Source organism: Ruditapes philippinarum, unplaced genomic scaffold (genome assembly GCF_026571515.1).
Source record: "Ruditapes philippinarum isolate M1 unplaced genomic scaffold, ASM2657151v2 ctg100_1_1_1_1, whole genome shotgun sequence".
Taxonomy (NCBI): domain Eukaryota; kingdom Metazoa; phylum Mollusca; class Bivalvia; order Venerida; family Veneridae; genus Ruditapes; species Ruditapes philippinarum.
Window position 1 is genome coordinate 479,124 of NW_026860686.1, and position 25,697 is coordinate 504,820.

The 25,697-nt window shown below is 32.2% G+C and overlaps 1 protein-coding gene across 3 annotated transcripts in view; it reads right to left on the bottom strand.

The window, feature by feature from the left end:
• LOC132713065 (excitatory amino acid transporter-like) overlaps positions 1 to 25,697 on the bottom strand; it is a 75,314-nt gene that overhangs the window by 46,390 nt on the left and 3,227 nt on the right. For 2 of the 3 annotated variants that reach the window (XM_060695530.1, XM_060695528.1), the window contains one exon: positions 7,651 to 7,941. In XM_060695530.1, coding sequence (XP_060551513.1) covers positions 7,651 to 7,719 — 69 coding nt within the window. In that variant the 5' untranslated portion in view covers positions 7,720 to 7,941. Of the gene's footprint in view, positions 1 to 7,650; positions 7,942 to 25,129; positions 25,557 to 25,697 lie in introns of those variants that run through there. The other variant, XM_060695531.1, reaches the window with a different exon arrangement.

Consider the following 25,697-nt stretch of genomic DNA (forward strand, 5'->3'; position numbering starts at 1 on the left):
ATCACTGATATATTTCTATAAACCACCGAAAAGCATGTAATAAAGGCATTTCATTTGGTCTGGAGGTCACTTTTCACTGACAGTTTCTTTTAAATCTGCATTAATGGAAACATGGACACTGGAGATGTCAAAAGGGTGCAATTGTAATAAAATTGAAAGAAAATTCGAATAAATTAGAGCTAAAAATTGTTTAAGTATTTATAAATGGTTCAAGTTTAGTTTTATTTTAGTGAAGATCACAAAAAAAGTAGAATAGACCCTGGAGAAGCAGTATCCAGCATTCAACACATTAGCAGACTGTCAAATGCATCCATTTTATAATCCACTCTGAAAGAAAGCAGATTTCCCTAAGGCCTGATTTCAGCTAAGTGAAAGTCGTAAACCTTAGACAAAATGATATGTCCTAGATTGATTTAATATTCTGTAAATTACAGAAACCTGTCTTTTCTAGGAGAATATGTTTTTGTTTAATATAGGCTAGATCTGCATCAAATTGCATAGTAGAAGATTTTCAATAAATGATTAATAAGTAAAACTTAGTTCAATGTCTACTTCTGGGATTTCAAACCAGTATTTATGTCAACTTGATAAATAGTGGTGAGAAATATGATTTTAAATCCGGCATGCACAATATATATCTGCTATTTTTCTCAAATGCAAATTTGATAAGAAGCAAAATACTCCATCTTTAATGTACCATAGAAAGTTTGAGAAATTATATGTCTACTGGCCTCATCTATCTACAAGGAACATTTATCTTAATCCAAATTCAAATTCTTTCAAATATTTAGGTCAGAACAAGTATTTCAAATATATGACAGGTTAACCAATTTCTTAAGCTTCTGTTTCAAAAATGTAAAAAGTGTGTCAATTTGAAAATGAACTAAAGTTTAAACTCTGAAGTAAAATTTGAACATATTTCATGTTTATTCGGTCTACCAATAATTAAATTATTACAACTAATCTTGTTAAAAGAGTATAATTCTGTTCACCATTATCTTTGTAATAAAGAAAAAAATAGAGAGATATCAGTATTCATATCAAGAAACCATTTTTATTATTTTTAGTAACAGTGACATTGACCTTGACCCAAAGTGGTCCAAAAGAGATCCCAAGCGAGGTCTCCACACAAGCTATATACTTAAGTCTGATTACAATATCTCATTCCTGACTCAAGTTATTGTGTGGAAATCATTTTTCGCTTTTTGTAACAGTGACCTTGACCCTGACCTCAGTGGTTCTAAATTTAGCATTCCCTACCTGAGCTGACTCCTATATGGCTCCCTTAACTTGTAGGGGTATAATTAAGCTTGGGAAGTTGGTCAGTATATTTATAATTAAAAACCTGATCACATGGCCCTAATGTGCCAAATGGCAATCAATTGATTATGCTTGGGTGGCATTAACTTGAACTTGAACTTGCAATACAATTTTGGTTTCAGCACAGTAAGCACTTCAAATAAAGTTTGCTGGATAGCGTCCTAAAATGTCCTAATTCAAAGTCCCTGTCGTGATTCTATCCAGTAGCAGTGAGAGGCAAGTTGTTTGAAGTACAACATATATATAACCTGACCATAAACGGCCTTGACCCCTCAAAATTGACATTATTAAGGTCATACAGCAACTTTCCAGCTTTACAGTGAGTGGTGGAGGAAGACCACAGATGACCTCCCTAGTACATTATTTTAGACACAAGTGGGCACGTAAGTAGAACCAAACAACCTTCTGTAAGCTTACTAGACAACTTCTTCACATGACATATTTTTCATCTAAGGCCCCTGTTGGGGTTCAAACCCACAGCCATGAGGGTCAAGCTGTTTAAAGTCAGCATACTTAACCACTTGGCCTCAGAGGCTACCTAAATAGTAAAGCTAAGAATTAAGACTTACAATTTCCCTACAAATAGAAACTAATAAAGAAACAGCCAAACTTGAAATATTATATCACCATGGAATTCAACAAAATGAGATAATGACATCAACTGACAGACTGACACAGATGAAAATCAAACCTCCCTATACAAATGAAACCAAATTTTTCTTTTATGTGTTCCCTAGAGATAGAAGACTCAGTCAATGAAATAAACCTGTCACTCAAATATCCAGAAACATTATTGCCGGCTTCTCTAGGATAAATTTTCTGTTGATTCAATAAGAGAGACAGTAATGGCCTTTCACCAATCAATCTAGGATCCAAACCAAATTATCAGTGCTGTGGAAATGGCACCTACTACATGTAAATTGCCTCTGTTATTCTTAAGCCCTATATTTGAACAGCAGGGTGATTAAAATCTTGCCCTGTTTGCATTCCATCTAGCTATAATAAAATTTCAATTTAGATTATTAACAATAAAACTGAACTTACAACTCATTTAAATACTTATACATGCAAAGTATGTACATTGTCTCGGTGGGGAAGGGAAGAGGGTGCTGGGACACTGAAGAATGTGGACAAATTATTGAAACTTAATTAGCTCCTGTTGAACTTCACAGACTAGTTATTATTACAATTCTATAAGGTTACAAACATGTAAAATTCAGCTTTGATAGGAAATTGTTATTTATCATAATATGGATACAACTAGTTTTGCTCTGTCTGGTTCTATAATCTATGACTTAAACAGACAAAACAAAAACAAGCAAAATAATTAAAATCAACACATTTCTGTTGCTACAATTTTGCCTCCTATTATAGAACAATGTTTTATTTTGGTCATCTGAGACTGGCTTCTCTTATATGTCAATTTGAAAAGTATCAATTGTGACAGTTATTATAGGAATCACAATGAAGTTATACTGCTAAATGAGGGCACCTGAATATAATTCTTTATGTTGACAGTTATTAAAGAAATCAATAAACTTATATACTAAATGAGAACTTCTGACCTTAATTGTTTGTTATGGACACAATAAAACCAAATATATACATTTATATCAAAAGCAAGGCAAGTATAATTATCAGCAGAACAATAACAAGATTACTTCGTGACCTTTCATAAGCCAAGTCACCAGGGTATTAACAAAAAAACAACAACAAGAAACTACCTTGTTTCCTCAACATTTTTTGATAAATATTTAACAATGAAACAGTTGTGCCAAATGCAGTAAATGTTGTTAATGTGAGAGGTTTTCATCTGACCAAATAGATAATAACTTCATACTTGAAACTAATGTCACACAAAAGTGAAGGTTTTCCTAGAAAAAAAAGTAATGTTTCATGTCTAACAGAACAACAAAGAAAAGGAGAAAGAAAAACAACTAAAGTAACACATGTCAGCTACCTTTATCTGTATATATTATTGAACAGAAACAACAGTTAAAAAGGTACCAGTCAAGATGTATCTGCTGATATTTGTCTGTACTGGTCACATGGTAACATATGTTGCCACTTGCATGCTGAAGGTCAATAATGCTTTATTATAATTTGTTATCATTTTTTTAAATCAAACATCTCCAGGTGAATATATACAACCAGCTGCTATTGATATAGTTTCTGATAAAATTTCAAACAATCCTAGAACAATACTCAGGTGCTAGAGGCCTGTGATAGGGTTGTATCAATCAAATATTTAGGGCAAGTGATGTATAACATCTATATCTATTATGTTTCTGCTATTTGGTCAGGTTATGTATCAATTATGTTTTGCTATTTGGTCAGTTGATATAGCTGTTATATTTCTGCTATATTGTCTGGTTATATATCTGTTTTTCTGCTATAGGGTCAGGTCATATATATCTGTTGTATTCCTGCTATTTGGTCAGGTTATATATATGTTGTATAACTGCCATATGGTCAGGTAATATATATATATGTTGTATTTCTGCTATAGGGTCAGGTTATAATCTGTTGTATTTCTGCTATATCGTCAGGTCATATATCTGTTGTATTTCTGCTATATGGTCAGGTTATATATATGTTGTATTTCTGCTATATGGTCAGGTCATATATCTGTTGTATTTCTGCTATATTGTCCAGTTATATATCTGTTGTATTTCTGCTATACAGTCAGTTCATATATCTGTTGTATTTCTGCTATAGTGTCCAGTTATATATATGTTGTATTTTTGCTATATGGTCAGGTCATATATGTCTGTTGTATTTTTGCTATATTGTCCGGTTATATATCTGTTGTATTTCTGCTAAATGGTCAGGTTATATATCTGCTATATTGACTGGTTATATATCTGTTGTATTTCTGCTATATGGTCAGGTTATATATCTGTAGTATTTCTGCTATATGGTCAGGTTATACAAGGGTTGTCCAAAAAATTCGTGCACTGCAGTTATTGTCGTGTGAGTTATTGATAGAAAAACATTAATTATATATCACTTGAAGGGGAGATATATCTTAAATAAGAAAACAAAAGAAAAAAACATGTAACCGGCATGTCCTGAAAACGAATCGTCATACAGTTACCTTGGTAACGTAATACCGGCGCACGACAAAAACATTGGGTTAGTTCATTACTTTGATGCATCACGGTATTCTTAAAACACTACATAATAACGTTAAAATTCAGGAAAAAGTGTCTGTACGTATTCCTAACGTCACTAGAAAATATGGTGTCATTTGCCCTATTGTAACAGTCGTAAACAAACATTTGTGTGCGGTCATCAATACTGTAATTACGTGAAAATGTCAGTCGCTAAACGTCTGAAAATACGGACGATCATTAAATTTGGTGCAAATATTAGTAAATCACCAACAGATACCTACAAAGAACTTAAAAGGGCAAGCGGGACAAGTTCAGTGTCACGAAGGCTTGTTTTTAAAATGGCACAAACGCTCTGTGAAAGAGAAAGAGAGTCGGTAAACGATGACAACCAGTCAGGCAGACGTCCGTCCGTAATGCCGGCGCATGTGACGAGGGTTGTCCAATATATTCCTGCACTGTTGGAATATGCTACATGAACGTTGCATAAAAAACTAGAAATGTGTCATCATGCCACGGATGCCCCCGCATGCAGCCAAAATTTCAAATTTTATAATATTTAGTTCCAAATTTATTTGCACAAATTATTTTTTTCATTCGAAGTTCAAAGCCCTTAAAACTTTTCAATGTTAACACAAACCATTTTTATACAATGTTCAAGGCACTGAAATTATTCAGTCTTAACCATTTTTATACAATGTTCAAGGCACTGAAATTATTCAGTCTTAACCTTTTAAAAATAGCATATTGCATATGTGTAGCCAACATAATGGCTATATACATTTCCACAAAAGTATGAGTGCTGAAACTGAAAGTTCAAAATTTTTCCAACATTCAGGAAAGATAAGTTTGTCTAAAATCATTGAACCACGACCAAATTCAAATTTAAACTGCTTATTCCTAAGATGTATCTATATTATTTTCAAAGTGAAAGGGACATAACTCACAAAAAAATCACCGAACCATGACCAAATTCCAACTTGACCTGCGCATTCCTTTGATATATCCATATGTCAATTTTGAGTTGAATATGTAACACTGTTGGGTTGATAATGAACAGAAACTGTAAATTTCATATCATTTTCAAAGTGAAAGGGGCATTACTCTGCCAAAAATCATTGAACCATGACCAGATTCGAACTTGGTCTGCGCATTCCAAAAACATATCCATATGTCAAATTTGAGTTGAATGTGTAATATTGTTGGGGAGATAATAAACGGAAACTGAAAATTTCATATTATTTTTAAAGTGAAAGGGGCATAACTCTGCCAAAAATCATTTAACCATGACCAAATTTGAAATTGACCTGTGCATTCCTTTGACATATCAATATGTCAAATTTGAGTTGAATGTTTAATACTGTTGGGGAGATAATAAACAGAAACTGAAAATTTCATATTATTTTCAAAGTAAAAGGGGCTTAACTCTGCCAAAAATCATCAAACCATGACCAAATTTGAACTTGACCTGCGCATTCCTTTGACGTATCGATATGTCAAGTTTGAGCTAAATGTGTTGTACGATTGGGGAGATAATGAACGGAAACTGAAAATTTCATATTATTTTCAAAGTGAAAGGGGCATAACTCTGCCAAAAATCATTGAACCATGACCAAATTTGAACTTGACCTGCGCATTCCTTTGACGTATCCATATGTCAAGTTTGAGTTGAATGTGTTGTACCATTGGGGAGTAAATGAATGGAAACTGAAAATTTCATATTATTTTCAAAGTAAAAGGGGCATAACTCTGCCAAAAATCATCGAACCATGACCAAATTTGAACTTGACCTGTATTTTCTCATGACATATCAATATGTCAAGTTTGAGTTGAATGTGTTGTACCGTTGGGGAGATAATGAACAGAAACTGAAAATTTCATATTATTTTCAAAGTAAAAGGGGCATAACTCTGCCAAAAATCATCGAACCATGACCAATTTCGAACTTGACCTGTATTTTCTCATGACATATCCATATGTCAATTTTGAATTGAATGTTTTGAACCGTTTGGGAGATAATGAACGGAAACTGAAAATTTCACATTATTTTCAATGTAAAAGGGGCATAACTCTGCCAAAAATCATCGAACCATGACCAATTTTCGAACTTGACCTGTATTTTCTCATGACATATCCATATGTCAAATTTGAGTTCAATATGTGCAAGGGTTATTAAGATAATGAACGGAAACTGATGATGACGGAAGGACGGAATGACGGAATGACGGAACAGGGTAACACTATATGCCCCTGCCATTATATGGCGGGGGCATAACAATAAAAACTACACAATACTTTTCATCAATCATTCCTCTATTGACAGTAAAACAAATTATAACATAAAAAGCAAATACCACTTTATATTTGCAAGCAACATACAATACAATTACAGTAATGAACTAACCCAATTTTTTGTCTTGCGCCGGTATTACGTTACTAAGGTAACTCAATGTTTAGTCTTTTACACGACACGCCGGTTACTCGGCTTTTTCTTTTGTTTTCTTATTTGAGACAGATTTCTCTTTCAAGTGATATATAATTCATTTGTTTTTATTAATAACTCTCAAGACAATAACGGCAGTGCACGAATTTTTTGAACAATCCTCGTATATCTGTTGTATTTCTGATATATTGTCTGGTTATATATCTGTTGTATTTCTGCTATATGTTCAGGTCTTATATATATGTTGTATTTCTGATATATTGTCTGGTTATATATCTGTTGTATTTCTGCTATATGGTCAGGTCTTATATATATGTTGTATTTCTGATATATTGTCTGGTTATATATCTGTTGTATTTCTGCTATATGGTCAGGTCTTATATATATGTTGTATTTCTGCTATATGGTCAGGTTATATATCTGTTGTATTTCTGATATATTGTCTGGTTATATATCTGTTGTATTTTTGCTATATTGTCCAGTTATATATCTGTTGTATTTCTGCTATACAGTCAAGTCATATATCTGTTGTATTTCTGCTATATTGTCCAGTTATATATCTGTTGTATTTCTGCTATGTGGTCAGGTCATATAGATCTGTTGTATTTTTGCTATATTGTCCGATTATATATCTATTGTATTCCTGCTATATGGCCAGGTTATATATCTATGCCATATGGTCAGATTATATATCTGTTGTATTTCTGCTATTTGGTCAGGTTATATAAAAAAACAAACAATTAATACACACAATTATAACAAAGACTTTCTCACCTTTTGTACTGGTGTGCCCGCTACTTGCGGAGGACGTGTATTGTTACTCAGCATCGGTTTTTCTGACATTGTTTCCCCGGACTTGTCTTCCAGGAGCAGGTGCTTGTCTGCAAGTTAATCTCCGGTTAGATGACAATCACAGCATGCGGTGTTTAATCAGATGGTATTTCCTGTCAATGTTTACCAAACGTTAATCTTGCACCAGATTTGTTTTCACTTCTTTTTGTTTGTTTTGGCTCTCCAGGGTTAAAGTTGGTACTTTACGCTGTCATATATAAACCTTCAGTTATCCTGTAAGGGTGAGAAAATAAATAAAATTACATCACATAAAATTATATCTTACATACACAATATTTAGCAACTGTGAAGCTGAATCATTTTATACATATCTTAAATGTAAGTTCAAGGGCAATACTTTTTTTTTTGAATAAAAATAGAAGTAACTAATGATAAATGTAGCCATGTAACTGGTGAATTCTTTCATTATATGGAAAAATAAACAAACCAGAAGCTTGTTAAGCTTAGACTGCATCTACAATGCTTAAAGTAAAACATTCAAATGTAAAACAATTTCAAAGTAGAGTTGTCATCGATAGAAGCGATATTGACATATTATTGATAGTTTTCTGTTCATCAATTACTAGTACATTACAGATATGAAAAAAATCAATAATTTTGACTAATTGATATTTTTTTTTTTAGAAATGATGATAATTAACGCAAATCAAAAATGGAAGCAGGTGCTCTGCAGTTAAAAAGACATGTTTAAACCTAAACTGTTGTAATGTAATGGGCAAAACTGATATAAATGGAATTAAAACTTGCAGTGGTTCATCGATATTGTGTTAATAATATATAATTGTATGCACAGAACATATGTTTTTCTGAAATCATAAAAACAAGTATGTGAAATATAGATAAGTTATAATTTGCTATAAACAAATGTTATTATTGATATTTGTCATCTGTGATTGATGTATCTTAGATATACTTTAAACTATATATACTCAGGTGCCCGTAATGCACGGAAGGGCACCTGAGGTCTTCCTCCACCAGTAAAGCTGGAACGTCGCCAAATGACCTATACTGTGTCGGTGTGACGTAAAACCTAATCAAAAACAAACAAAAACAGCCAGGGAATCTTTGTAACTATCCAGTATTGAGTTTAATTCTATCAAATTGGCCCCTTTAATTTCAATTATAATTATCTATGAATGAAAATCAGGTTAAGTATATGCACTATCAATACATGGCTGTGTATTCAGGTGTGGGCAAATTACAACATTGTTTACCTTGATTTAAATAAGAAGAGTTTTAGTTACAATCAAAATATAACCGACTTGTCTGGTTCACACATTAAAATACTGTCAGTAAACATTTAGCCAAAGGCAACAATTTTGTGTCATTATATTGTTTGGCAATATTAACCCGAGACATTTGAATATTCATTGACCTTTCTTTGGCATAATACAGTTATATATGTATATTTTTGAAGCATTTTGTATATTACATGTCCCATTGGTCTTAGTGTTAAAATGTTAGTCTTTGAAACTGAACAATGTAAGTTTTAATGCAGTGTAAGATATGTTTTTTTCGTTTTTTTTTCAGTATTTCATTTTAAAGTAAATTGACCACTATGTTTGGTAATTTAATTGAATCACCAGGTTTTATTTAATGGGTGTTGGATATTTTAGATGGTGAATGTACTTATGATCCAACATGTGATGTACGAGGACATCATGACCTTTAAAGCAGCAATTATGTCCTCCAGATTCATGCTAATTTTCATAAAAAGTTTTAAAAATTGTAGTAATTGATTACAATACTATCATAAAAGTAAATTTTTGAATTGGAAGAAATCACAGAAACTGACAAAAATAATTAAAAAAATTATTGGGTCTCATGTCAATATTGCAAGACAATCAAAATCTATTTTCATTTCATAAATTAGACAGTCAATAACTCTAAAAGGGGTGTTAAATAAGATACATTTCTTTCCACTAGCAGTCAATAACTCTAAAAGGGGCGTTAAATAAGATACATTTCTTTCCAGGCAGTCAATAACTCTAAAAGGGGTGTTAAATAAGATACATTTCTTTCCACTAGCAGTCAATAACTCTAAAAGGGGTGTTAAATAAGATACATTTCTTTCCACTAGCAGTCAATAACTCTAAAAGGGGCGTTAAATAAGATACATTTCTTTACAGACAGTCAATAACTCTAAAAGGGGTGTTAAATAAAATACATTTCTTTACAGGCAGTCAATAACTCTAAAAGCGGCGTTAAATAAGATACATTTCTTTACAGACAGTCAATAACTCTAAAAGGGGTGTTAAATAAGATACATTTCTTTCCAGGCAGTCAATAACTTTAAAAGGGGCGTAGTTAAATAAGATACATTTCTTTCCAGGCAGTCAATAACTCTAAAAGCGGCGTTAAATAAGATACATTTCTTTACAGACAGTCAATAACTCTAAAAGGGGTGTTAAATAAGATACATTTCTTTACTGACAGTTAGTTACTCTAAAAGGGGTGTTAAGTTTTTGAGATACATTTCTTCACAGAAAGTCATTTTTTGTATTATGCTTTTATGTATTTTACATATATCGTACATTTTAATGCATACATCACATTAGTATACATGTATGAAGCTTATCAAATAAATGAGTCACATTTTCCATTAATTATGTAATTTGTTCACACCTGAATTATATATAACACAGCCATGTATTAACTATGACAATATATATCTGCATTTATTAGATCAGATATATCTCAATGTAATGTCATTTTAGAGTTTAATTCAGTGCCCAAGATTTCAGCTATAATAAATGGGAGTAAAAACATCTTATTTAAGTTTACAAATCTGTTAACATATTCAAATGAATTTCATACATAAAACATTTTATTCAAGTTAACAAGAACACATTATCAAAAGATAACAAGATAAAAAATGCACGGAAATGCTTTTTTCTATGTAATACAATTATTTTATCTATCATGTTGAGTTAAAGTGACATTGATATAATTATTGTTAAATGACAAGTCTCTAGGGACGACCCTAAGTGATACATGGTGTAATTGTTTCAGGCACAAGCTAGCATGGTATTTCAACATTTACTGAAACATTTCTTGAGAATTTGTTCAAAATTAACCATGATCTTGTTCAAAATTATAAAAGATTTTGGTCCAAAGATACAATTTAAAATTCAAAATATATTTTTTGTATTCGATCATCAAGATTTTGTTCAAATTCACTTCAGTATTTTTTCTAAATTCATCAAGATCTTATTAGAAAATCACCAAGACGGCACTGAATCAACACAGATATATACTGCAATATCCATCAAGGTTAACTACAAGTCACTCTTGTTCAAAATTTGCAATGATTTTGTTCAAAATGTGCAAAAGTGAAGACTTAATTGTTCTTTCACCAAGGTCTTGGTGAAATCATGTTAAAATCTATTTAAATCTTGTTCAAAATTTATCAAGATCTTTTTCCAAACTTCATAAACCTTTGCAATTTTGTTCAAAACTAACCAATTTTTTGTTGGTCTTGTTCTAAATTCACTTACATTTGGTAAAGAAAATTTACAATGATATTGTTACATCATCTCATAGGCATTGTTAAAATTCATCAGAATTTTGTTCATGGGCCGGCAATTTTATCACTACAATTTAGTTATTTAAGACTCAGATTAAAGACATAATTCAGGTTGCACTGAAAGAAGTATAGAGTACCTGATATCCAGTCCTGCTGTACTTTAAGTACTTTGATAATTATAAATTTTCCTCTATTTTATTGCAAGTCAATCAAGAAGGCTGTACGTGTTAAAATTTTCAAGATTAAGTAAAAATTAACAAAGGTTTGTTCATCAGACTTCACCAAATACTGTAATTATCATGTACAAGAGCTAGAAAAAATGCACGTACACTCACAAGTAAAATTTCCTGAATCTTATATATTATAATGTAAAAAAAAAACTTAATAAATTTCAAAATTGCATCATATGACATTAACACTCCCCGTGGGGCTCGAACCTTCGACCTCCCGATCCGAAGGTGGACGCCTGAACCACTAAGCCAAGAGTAACTGATGATTCCAGTTCTTTTGTACTTTGTATTTTGATTACCGGTATTATAAATTTACAAATTTACCACTATTTTATTGCAAGTTAATCAAAAAGGCCTTGTCCTGAACTTCAAATTTTCCGGATTAAAGGTTTCTTCATCAAACTTCACCAAAAACTGTTATTATGTAACAAAAATGCATGTACACTCAAAGGTAAAATTTCCTGAATCTTAATTATATTTTTATATACAAAAAACTTACTAAATTTCAAAATTTCATCATAATTATGACATAGTTCCTTTTCATCCGTGAATTTTACTAAAAACACTGATATATTAAAATGCACTTCATTCAAATCAACAACAAAAATTTAATGAATTTTGCATAGAATATCAAATGTTGGATATTTGACAATGCGGTAACTAAATCTTTGGGATTCAATAGTGAACAACTTTACAAGGTTATAGTTGACCAAAAATAAACAATTACATGTTATAATATTGTTAAAGATCTTTTTAATCCATTCACAACTATGGCATATCAGTCTGATCTTCAATTTATTATTACTATATGTGTAATTAATAGGAGTTAATCTAATACAAAATGATTTTTGCGCATTGTGATGAACATCTGTGTCAGGTAATTATTGACTCAATAGAGAGTGTCTATAAGCTTTAAGCTTCCTACACAACTAAACTAAAATAAATTCTGTATAAAACAAGAAATACTTGAATTAACTCCATACAGAAATGAAGAAATATAAGAAGTTGATATGTAATAATAAATTTGCAATTAATAAATCAATCTCAATACAAAGTATAACTACATTAAAAGCCAGCATTTAATTGGTCATCTTAAATATCAACATTTATTACTGACATTGCCAGCATCCATGACCAGTCACTTCTGAGAAATGCATTCACCATTGAAGTTATCAAAACTTCGAAAAATGACTCTTTTTTACTAATAGTGTTGCCATTCATATGCCAAAACGTTCACTATTTTATAAGATATGACATTTTTCAAACGAAATATAAAACCAATTTTGAAAAGGTATAATTTATCCTGACACTATCACTGTACGCATCCAAACATTTTACATTTTTTTCATAGAATGAAATTGGGTAATATATTAGATAAACATCAGGAGTAACCTTTACTAGATACAATTTTATCATAAAGTCCATTAACCAAAAAATGTTAATTATCTGACAATTCAATGAACTTATTGTGTCTGCTTTTGCAATATAACTTGTACCACTTTAGTATTTTGTACTCATAAAAACTGCAGTAAAAAATCATGACTTGAAAAAAAAAAATTAAAAAAATCAAACAAAATACATGTACCCCCCCCCCCCCCCCCCCTCAAAAAAAGAGAGAATAAATTTAAAATAAGTAAACCAGATGAAAAGAAAATTCTTTTCATATTCAATTTTTCAAATTAATAAATTTTCCTAATTAATTTGGTCGGTAAAAATTAAACTGAAGTAGAACATTACATTAATGTCGGCATAATTGTAACTTACAATTAGAAAAACAATGTATCTGTAATTACACTTACTAGATATTATTATCCATTAACACATCCAAGTAGGTCTTGAATTTAGTTATAGAATCCTATTAATTTAACAAAATAATTAGTCATTTTTTGGGACTTTTCAATTATTGTCTACTTTATGAGTCTCCCAATGTAAATCATGTCAAAATTGACCTACTTAAATCTATGAGTTACTCTGCTATGAAGTCAAGCAATGTTTACCTAATTATCATTTCCCCCTCACATGCTTTTCACCACATTTTTACCCCATTACTGTCAACATGTCAAATCCATTCAGCACCAGAGGTCAAGGACATGTCTTAAAAACCTTCAGTTAATAATAACAGTCAAGACTTTGTGAACATCTTCTTTGTATACTATACAAATCTTGCTAAGGAGGAGGTTTCTGTATACATTTATATAAATGAAAATCTTGCTAAAGAAACCTTGAAAGAGGTCATACTGATAACGAACTTTTAAGTTTTGTTTCATTAAATATATACCTCATCCCACTGCCTTGTCCATTTGTGACAATTCAATTATCTGATTACATGAACATGACTGTGGACTGTAAATTAATCAGACAAACCTTGTAGCATTCTAAATTTCATCCCCACTGAACAAATATTTGATCAAGAAGTTTCATTGATAAAAATAGTTGTGAAATATGTCGCTAATGGTCAGAAGTAATCCAGTTATTAAAAGATAACACAGATAATGTCTGATCTATTCCTGGATAAATATAATTTCACTCTGATTCCAGATTTGACTTGTAAATCTTGTTAAGTCTAAACAAGTATTTTTTTTTAAATATGAAATCAGAACAAACAAACATTAATAAATCATAAAACATAAATGTTTCACTAGAGATACATTGAATACTATACACTAAGCATGAAAACAACTGATTTATTCTTAAAGTAGATCCAGTTTTGAAGCATAGATTGCACCCATTAAAATGTGGTTCTAATCCAATCGCAATAACCACAGATGCCTGCATAATGCAAAACAACATGATACATGGAAATCTAGCCTAAATATACTCGATACTCTACTCCTTGAAGTGCTAACCAGTCACACATTAACATAGTCCCATGCAGGATGAAAATTTTTCACTTACTATTAATTTACAAAATATCAGCAGAGATTAAGATTTTATTACAATTATAATTATTTTTATAACTGGAGAGCATTAAGAATATATATAACAAATTGAATTCAGTTCCGTTGGTATGTTGAGACATAACAGCCTGGGTTTTTTCTTGGGCATATACCATTACCGGTAAATCTCCATAACCTTTGGAATTTGCCGAAGAATACCAGTACACAGAGGAAAGTCAATGTCTAATCTACAATGGTTATAGCTTCACTAGACACCAACCTTTACGAAATTACAACGCTTCAAATATGAAAAACAATATCAGCAAATAAGGGTGGCATTCAATGAACACATCCCCCACATGAGGGAACAAAAACAAAACACAAAGATACACATAAAACATTCATGGCTGAAGATGTATAAGATGGATTTGACTAAAGAACAAACATCTGCACATGAAACTCATCTACAAATTGTATGTATCACCTCAAATCAACCTGTAGGTTCCTGCACCTGTTCAGTTCAGGCCACTTGATATGAAAACTGCTACATTTGTAATATGAAAACATTAGCATTGAATTAAGCTTTAAGTTAACATTTTTTTCAATTTTATGATTTCTGATCTTGCAATGAGTGTTATTTCAAACTCACTCCAAACAAAAATACCTTGATTAAATATAATGTTTGATTTTTATTTAATAATATTATTATTATTAGTATGCTTATCATTCAAACCAGGACTTAAATATATTCAAGGATTTATGCATAATTTGATAATATTTTTCATGTTGCAGACTGGGCCATTTTTAATGCCACTCTCACATGTTTAAAATTTACTCTACATGTGTTCCTGATTAATAAAACTTTCTCAGTAGCAAACAGGCAGTTCTGAAGAAAGTAAAACATAAATTAATACAGAGTAAATCCCTAGGGAAAACAACCCAGATATTTTTTTTTTAATTGTGCTCTTATTAGTTAGTTTATAGATAATGCTTTAAAAAAAACTCACTTTAAAATAAAGTATTGTAAATTAAATTGTTATACCTAATCAAGGAATGAGTGGACAGTTTTGCACAGTGAAACAAGAGTTATGGGTCTTGACCAGTAACTGCAAAGACATGGTTGTGGAGACTCAAGTGGCACAGAAAATCCTTAATCAGGCATTTTCTAAGTGATAATTACATTCTTTAATTTTTTCCCATAATGTTACTAAGAAATGAAACTGCACACAATATCTTATATAAATATATTGAAGACTTCCCACCAATGTTGATACTAGAGGATATCAGTGAAGGTAGTCCTATTTTAATTTGATTAGTTGAGCTAAAAAGGATGCGTAAAAACCATGAACATAATTAAACCAGAAAATTCATTTCTCAAAATCAATCTAATTAATGCCAAAGTCAGCAAAAAAAATTTTTTTCACCCACTCAAAACTGCAAAATAGCTTCACAACTTGGTCTTTTCAGATCTTAAAATCTTTAATTAAAACTTGGGATTATAGGTTCGCTCCTAACCAGCTGCATTTTTAAAAAGAGGATAATCAGACAAACTCAGGAAAATTGGCAAAAAATCTTAAATGTCCCCTTGAGCAAGGCGCAGTTTCTCAGTATGTAATCAGATCAGCACTCTCAGACTATCTGTTTCTATTACACTACCATCAATATTTAACAAGAACAGATTTTCTCTAACACTTACTCTCAAATGAAAATCAATAAAGAGTTTTCCCTCCAAAACCTTAATTGAAAACGAAGACTTCCTACTGAATGGTCCAAACAATATTGTATCAAAGCTGATATTAAGGCAAGTATTCAAAAATGCAGATAAGACAAAAGATTGTGAGAGGAATTCATTAGGCAGTATGGAATTTATCCCTCAGCTTCTATAATGAGGCCAATAATAACATTTTATTTGTTTTTTTCAAACGCAGGACACAAATTTTAACCTACGGACAAAGGCAAATCCCTTAAAAAAGTTCATATCATAACTATTTTTCCTGCTTTTTATTTTATCTAATTGAGTTGTTGTCTGTATCAAGTTTATCAACTTACTAGAAATGTACAATAATTATAATAGATATAAAGAGACACATGGTAGTTTTAAATAGTATAAATAGAAGAAAACAGTAAGAAATATTCTAACTTATGATTACTTGTACTTTAACCTCTTTTACCCTGATGTTATTCTATCACAATTTGAACAAGAGAGCCACTATAGCTCTGAATGCTCACCTCAGTAAAGACCAATTTTGCCCCCATGTTTGAATCAGTAGAGGTGTAATAGTAAGGATGCCACTTGTCAAAAAGCTATTAGCTCCTATAGGCCATTTGCTTCATGAGCAGAAGACTTCTAAAGATTTCAATTTTAAAATATATTATTTTTTCTGCTCCCGTTACCCAGATATACATCGGACCAGAATCATTTGTTAATAGAGCTTCAAGCAAAATTTGTCAAATTTTTTACCCTTCTTTTGGAACAAATGTGAATAACAAATAGATGAGGGACAACAGACAGTGAATCATCTATCCTAAAAAATCAAGAGTTTAAATTTTCAAATATTTTTTAATAATAAAACCATTTCTTTTCAAATTAATATAATTCAGTGACCTGTTTTTTTCCATAGGCTATATGATTCAAACTTATTATTTAAGTACTGTATTAATATCTTACTTATCTTTAATATTTCCTCCATGGCTTCATACATTAAGATGACTGATGTAATTTTATTATTCTTTATTATTGCTATATTTGTGCTCAACAAATACTTAATTAACAAAAATGCCAATTCTATGTATTAAAGTAAAATATATAGGCTTTTAATATTTTTCTTTTCAGCTTCTTTTGATCTTCCCACAAACAAACAAAAAGTTTATAAAAACCTGGGTCACTATAAGTTGTATCCCTTATAATATTGTTGTTTGTATCATTTTATTTTTTAATATACAAGATCAACAAGCTGTGCACAACAAAAAACAGTAAATAGCTATAAAAAATTCCTAACACATTCATCTCTATCTTCACATGACATTTACTTTTCCTACACATGAAATTCACTTTTCCTTCACTACACATACATCTGTACCTTCACATGACATTCATTTCTTCCTTCATATGACAAGCAATTTGACCTTCCTATGCATGACATACACTTATACCTTCACATGGCATGCATTTTTTCCTTCCCATGACATACATTTTTTCCTTTACATGACATAAACTCTTACCTCTACATGACATAAGTTTTTTCTTCACATGACATACATTTCTACCTTCACATGACATACATTTCTACCTTCACATGACAATCATTTCTTCCTTCATATGACATTCATTTCTACATATGCATGACATACACTTCTACCTCCAGTGTCATGCATTTTTTCCTTCCTTTCTACCTTCACATGACATATACATCTAACTTCCCATGACATGCATTTATTCCTTCATATATCATTTATTTCTACCTTCACATGACATACATTTCTTTCTTTATAACATGACATACATTTCTTCCTTAATAACATTAATGTCTACCTTCACATGACATACATTTCTTTCTTTACATGACATACATTTCTACCTTTAAATGGCAAACATGTTCATTTCTTCCTTCATAACACTAATGTCTACCTTCACATGACACACATTTCTTCCTTCATAACAATAATGTCTTCCTTCATATGAGACACATTTCTTCCTTCATAGCACTAATGTCTACCTTCACATGACACACATTTCTTCCTTCATAACAATAATGTCTACCTTCACATGACACACATTTCTTCCTCAACACATGACATGAATTACTTTAGATTAAATCATTTCTGTGCCAAAGACAACTCTAATGGTCACTGTGAGCAACATAGTTATATTTTTTTTGCTTGAAGCATATTTAGTTGTAGCATTATAATTCAATAAATTCCTCTCCATTTTTAGTGCTCTCATGTTGAATTAAGCAATTAGTGTGAAGAAGCTGTCAATTCCTTCAAGACATCACAGTCATTCTGAGGACACATTATGAGTTATGGGTTATTAACCCTGAAAATTCTGAATATTTTAAATGGAGTTGTCCCACTTCCATTTTTGGGACTGCCCATTCTCAATTTTAGAGATATCAATTTGAATATTTAAAGTTTGTCAGCCAACAGTTAGACTGCACAGATGTGCAGGCTGGCCTGGCTCTATACTGGTGGCAAAGGCTTAACGCTTCTGGCTCCAGCACTTAAAGGGTTAAAATATGAATCTAGAAATTATCACAATATATAGTGTAATGACCTGACCTGATATACTTGAAAACAGAAAATTCTTTCTAGCAGGAAAAGGTCAAACCTAGTGGAAAAATTCTATATTAAGTTTAAACCATAGTTATTTGTTTTTTGTTGTTTTTTTCATATTTATTAATCTACTGACTGGCCATTGAGTTGACTGTGTACAACAAACATTACAGCTAGGCTGACAGTGTACAACAAACATTACAGCTAGGCTGACAGTGTACAACAAACATTACAGCTAGGCTGACAGTGTACAACAAACATTACAGCTAGGCTGACTGTGTACAACAAACATTACAGCTAGGCTGACAGTGTACAACAAACATTACAGCTAGGCTGACTGTGTACAACAAACATTACAGCTAGGCTGACAGTGTACAACAAACATTACAGCTAGGCTGACAGTGTACAACAAACATTACAGCTAGGCTGACAGTGTACAACAAACATTACAGCTAGGCTGACAGTGTACAACAAACATTACAGCTAGGCTGACTGTGTACAACAAACATTACAGCTAGGCTGACAGTGTACAACAAACATTACAGCTAGGCTGACTGTGTACAACAAACATTACAGCTAGGCTGACTGTGTACAACAAACATTACAGCTAGGCTGACTGTGTACAACAAACATTACAGCTAGGCTGACAGTGTACAACAAACATTACAGCTAGGCTGACAGTGTACAACAAACATAAAGGCTGACTGTGTACAACAAACATTACAGCTAGGCTGACAGTGTACAACAAACATTACAGCTAGGCTGACTGTGTACAACAAACATTACAGCTAGGCTGACTGTGTACAACAAACATTACAGCTAGGCTGACTGTGTACAACAAACATTACAGTTAGGCTGACTGTGTACAACAAACATTACTGCTAGGCTGACAGTGTACAACAAACAATACAGCTAAGCTGACAGTGTACAACAAACATTACAGCTAGGCTGACTTTTGTAACAATAAAACAACACTTTTTTTGGACAAACTAGAAAATACATTAAATACAGGGCAGATGTACCTATACCCTTCAACCAAAATCTGGGTGGGATTGGGGATGCTATGGATGGGGAATGGGATTGGGGATGCTATGGGTGGGGAATGGCTCAATCATATTTAAAAAGTCTTGTCTTATTCAAAGAATGTAATGTATTTACATCAGTTAGTTGTAAACTGTACATCAAAATAAATGAAAAGTCAATAACTAAATGAACAAGATATGTTTGTAAAACATGTATGCCCCCTATCAGCAGCCAATTAGTCATGTGATAAGGTTATTATGACTTCTGACCCAGTGATCAAACAATTAATAAGGGTTATCAAGTATCTACTGGTCATGACCTTAACCTTTGACCCCTTGACCCAAAACTCAATAGGGGTCATCTGCTGGTCACGACCAATCATCATACAAAGTTTGAAGTTCCTAGGCCTAAGCGTTTTTAGTTAATTGATCGGAAACCGTTTTAACATACAAGGTCAATGTGACCTAGACCTTTGACCCCTTGACCCCAAAAATCAATAGGTCATCTGCTGGTCATGACCAATCACCATACCATGTTTTGAAGTTCCTAGGCCAAAGGGTTCTTAAGTTATTGATTTGAAAGCATTTTTACCTACAAGGTCAAAGTGACCTTGCCCTTTTGACCCCTTAACCCCAATATCAATAGGGGTCATCTACTGGTCATGACCAATAATCATACCAAGTTTGAAGTTCCAAGGCCTAAGGGTTCTTTAGTTATTGATCGGAAACCGTTTTTACCTAAGAGGTCAATGTGACCTTGACCTTTGACCCCTTGACCCCAAAATCAATAGGGGTCATCTACTGATCATGACCAATCACCATATCTAGTTTGAAGTCCCTAGGCCTAAGGGTTCTTTTCGTTATTGATCGGAAAACCGTTTTTACCTACAAAGTCAATTTGACCTTGACCTTTGACCCCTTGACCCCAAAATCAATAGGGGTCATCTGCTGGTCATGACCAATCACCATAACCAAGTTTGAAGTTCCTAGGGCCTAAGGGTTTTTTTTCGTTATTGATCGGAAATCGTTTTTACCTACAAGGTCAATGTGACCTTGACCTTTGACCCCTTAACCCCAAAATCAATAGGGGTCATCTGCTGGTCATGACCAATCACCATACCAAGTTTAAAGTTCCTAGGCCAAAGGGTTCTTTTGTTATTGATCAGAAACCGTTTTTACCCAAGAGGTCAATGTGACCTTGACCTTTGACCCCTTGACCCCAAAATCAATAGGGGTCATCTACTGATCATGACCAATCACCATACCAAGTTTGAAGTTCCTAGGCCTTAAAGTTCTTTAGTTATTGATCGGAAACCCTTATTGCTTACAAGGTCAATGTGACCTTGACCTTTGACCCCTTGACCCCAAAATCAATAGGGGTCATCTACTGATCATGACCAATCACCATACCAAGTTTGAAGTTCCTAGGCCTTAAGGTTCTTTAGTTATTGATCGGAAACCGTTTTTGCTTACAAGGTCAATGTGACCTTGACCTTTGACCCCAAAATCAATAGGGGTCATCTACTGGTCATGACCAATCACCATACCAAGTTTGAAGTTCCAAGGCCTTAAGGTTCTTTAGTTATTGATCGGAAACCGTTTTTGCTTACAAGGTCAATGTGACCTTGACCTTTGACCCCTTGACCCCAAAATCAATAGGGGTCATCTACTGATCATGACCAATCACCATACCAAGTTTGAAGTTCCTAGGCCTTAAGGTTCTTTAGTTATTGATCAGAAACCGTTTTTGCTTACAAGGTCAATGTGACCTTGACCTTTGACCCCTTGACCCCAAAATCAATAGGGGTCATCTACTAGTCATGACCAATCACCATACCAAGTTTGAAGTTCCTAGGCCTAAGGGTTCTTTAGTTATCACTCGGAAACCATTTGGTCTACGGACCGACGGACCGACAAGTGCAAAGCAATATACACCCTTTTCTTCGAAATGGGGGCATAACAACCTAATTACTATTCAAAATGTGTAAAGAACTTTATTTTTTTTAACAAAAGGATATAACCACTTTAAAATCCTGATCTGTGTAACCCTTACCCCCCACTAAATATTTTAAAGGGACTTGTCCATCTTTCAATCTGTATAAAGTCATTCATACTTTTTATTGAAAATTTCAATATAGTTCTGTCAGTGAACTGTGCAGACCATATTCAGACAGCAGGGATGTGATGGCTGATCTAGATCTTCGGTGGCCGGTCACATGGGAAAGCTGTCACTAGCGGCTAAGAGTTAATTAAGTCTATATTATGTCTGTAGTAAATGAAAAATAAATATTTGTTTTGTAATATTTGACAAATCTCTTTCAGCTAAATTTGATTAAAAGTCATTTTACCAGAAATATGGAATACCTATTGAAGAGTTCAATGTCCTAGTGCTTTTATTATAAAGATTACAGTAGTTCATACTATCAACATAAGATGAACAAAGTCGTAAAAGAATAACAGATTTACATTCCATTCTAACAAAACCACATTCCTAACACCTTCATTCTTATTACTGAAGATAATTCCTTACAACAATTCCACACACACAAAAATACTTCCGCCATTTCCCACAGAAGAATTTTTCCTTAACTCCCCTCCCCCCCCCCACCACACACTGGGCACAAGTCAAACAATAGGTACAATATTATTAATCAAATATTATATATTCTCTCCCAATCATTTATCTCTACAAAATACCACTGTCAGAAACATATCTACCCACTTACTAAACATTGTTTTACTTTATTACAGAATTCTTGTAAAACACCAAGCTGTAAAATATTTATCCTGTAAACAAATTGGTACCTGATACTATGAATATAAGATAAATTACAAGCAAGAAATCATCTGAAAACCCACATCCTGACATTTACATCTAACATTAAATTAGAAATGCATGTGCTTGAAGATTGTTCAAATTATGTAATTTCAATATCTCCATATATCAGATGTAAAAGTAATAGTTACCTATCAGATACCAACAGATACCTTCTCTTTTACAATAGTGGAACATTTAAAAGGAAATAAGTGCATGAGCCAGAAAAAAGACAGCATGCTTTTTCTGGCCTAAATTTTTAACAAATTATAAAAACTAAAAAAGAAATTGTGTTAAAAAAGTTACACTGTTTCTTTTGCACACAGAGCAGTTGTTTTTCCTGGCCTATGTCACAATTTCTCTTATTTATGCTATAAACTAGTTTAAATGTTACCCATAAATCAGTGCTTTAAACATGAGTACTGTCTTATTACATCTGTATAAATGTCACTCAACATTAATAGGCAAGAGTGTGAAATAGTCAAGTTCAACAACAACTTTAAATTACCAGCAACTAGTTTACACTTTTGCTGACAGAACAATAGGTCATTTCTGTTCTGCTGAGTTAGCACTTAGCAAACTTACAAGTCATACAAAATACAAGTAAAAATTATACCATTTGTGGGTACAAATTAAACCAGCTTGCAATGTTTATGAAAAGTAACTATAATACTGGTAGTATTATAAATATATTTGAAGACAAAATTACCAAAGGTATTTAGTAGAAAAATTACATAGTGTTTTATTTTGCAGATACCATTTTTATCAAAAATTCACATTCTGATACACTCAAACCTGTTCATATAGCGCACCTATTTAGTATTTAATTAGAGCTTCAATGGTGAGTTTAAGACATGATTATATTATATAAGTATAATAATTTTTACCAGAAAATTTACCTCAAACAATTAAGTGTATGTTGGGTCTGTGTCGGCACAAACCTATTCTCCACAAGGAACTGTTTACTTCCACACATCAAACAATCAAACCATATCTGGAGAACATCCAGCTGAATACATTATTGTCTCTAGTAACTTTATATAGAAAACAATATATATACATAATACAATTATATAATTATTATATAATATTATATATAGTGTGGTTAATACTATCTGTTACCAGTTTCATGAGTTAGATTTTCATTCATTTTTCAGCCTTAAGTAAGGTACACTATTCTCTTCCCACTCATATACATTTAATGTAACCATCTGTTTGCCAAAAACAAGGGTGTATCCTGTATGAAATTTATTTAACTTTTGTATGTATGTAGTTTTGTACTTTTGATTGTATTTTTAGGCGGATAAAAATATTTTCATACATTTTCTACCACAAAAGGTTTAATATACATAGAGTAAAAACTAAACATCTATCTATGATGGTAAATTCCTGTAATTCTTAAAAATTGTCCTAGACTCAATAGTCTGTAATTATACAATAAAAGTTCTGGTAGTAAAAGGGTTCAGAGATAATTACTGAGATTATCAATATAAGTTATAAAATCCAAGTAGATAATTTACAGTGTAGATAGTTTCTTTATCATATTTCTACTGCAAAAAAAGAAATCACATAAATGCAAGTATTATATTTTTCGGGAGAACATTGACCGGAGACTGATTATATAATCTTCTGAAAGTTTTTTTTCAGTGTCAGTGATCCAAACATCAAATTGTTCCTTTATACATCTCATGATTTCCATATTTAGGAAAAAAATAGCTTAAAGGTATGTTCAGTGATCTTGTTCTGTTTCTACAAAGTTCTTTTCAAACTCTAACCCCACTAAATATCATAAAAAGTCAAAAATACACTAGTCTCATGGGCAGAATCATTTGCCGCAAGCAGGCTAAGAAAAAGACTATCTGTCTTATTTTATCTTCAAGTTGGTAATATTATTTATATTAATTATTTTTGATAAATGAGTGTTTATTTTTGTTATTTTAAGTGTGTTTGTTATTTTGTAAAATTACTATGCTTTTACATGTATCATGTTAGCATAGAGTTATGAAATGTTGCAGGCTCAGTTTCATTGAGCCTGTTCATGGACGGTATTGCAAAGTACAAGTTACCGTCCACGCCCCCTAGCACCGGCTCAAGCACGGTATTCAACATTTAAACATGGTGAAATTATGAATTTAGAAACATCTGCTGATTGTTCAAACTGCGCTGATCATAATATCTTCAATGAGACACTTACTGCCATGCATGAAAAGTGGCTTATGGTCCCCAAGTAAAAGAATGCAAAACTAAATAAAATCAAATTTTGAAAGGGGATCAGAGTTATAGGCCTTACATGATTGTAACGAAATTGTCTGTCAACTGCAATGTTAATTTTTTTATTTCAATCATTTCTAGAACAATTAGAAATGAATGCTTTACTGTTTTAAATCTTAATTAGTATGTTGTATCAGTCATGCACATTTAATATATCTATAATAAACAGGTGCGTTACTTGAAAGTGCATATTCAGGGAGGACCTCTTTTCATAGCTGTTGAGTAGAGTGACATGATAATCATTATAGGATAAAAACATCTTTTCTGTTTGTATTAAAGCAGCTTTCTTGGAAGGGATGGGTTTACAAATTGATGCACCCATCCATATCCCGAGTGACTGGGGTCTGCAAGTAATACAGATTTTGATTTTTGTCACAAACACTACTAACCTTTAAAAGGTTTATATGCCGGATTGAAATCCAAAATATTTATTATTACGTCTTGTCTTCTGCATCAGAACTTTGTCAACAAAAGCTCAGTAAAGGTCACTGAATATCCAAATGTCGCAAATCAATATTGCCCATTAATATGGGATATATACATGTACATTAATGCCTGAATCAAATCCGCTGACTAAGTTTATATCTCCGACCACTTCCACAATCTTATCTATTTTATGATTTAAGTGCTAAACTTTATTTTCCCACAAAAATTTGTTTAAACAAAATGTTTTGAAATAAATGCACTTCCTGTTGTCTAGAATGAATCAAAGGTACATAAAGTTGTCATACGAAAATCAATAGCTAGTCTAAATATGTCGATTAAGTACCTTTAAAGTTTTTAGGAGGTGTTTGTTGACATTCTACTTCACAAAATTCTACAGTTATGCTACATAAATATTGCACTAATCTCCTGTAAATTATTTAACTTTTTTATAAAGGTAAAACACAGAACAAAAAGTATACAAAAACCACAAGTACCCACTACTAGTGTTCTAATGAAGTGATTTTTGATGAC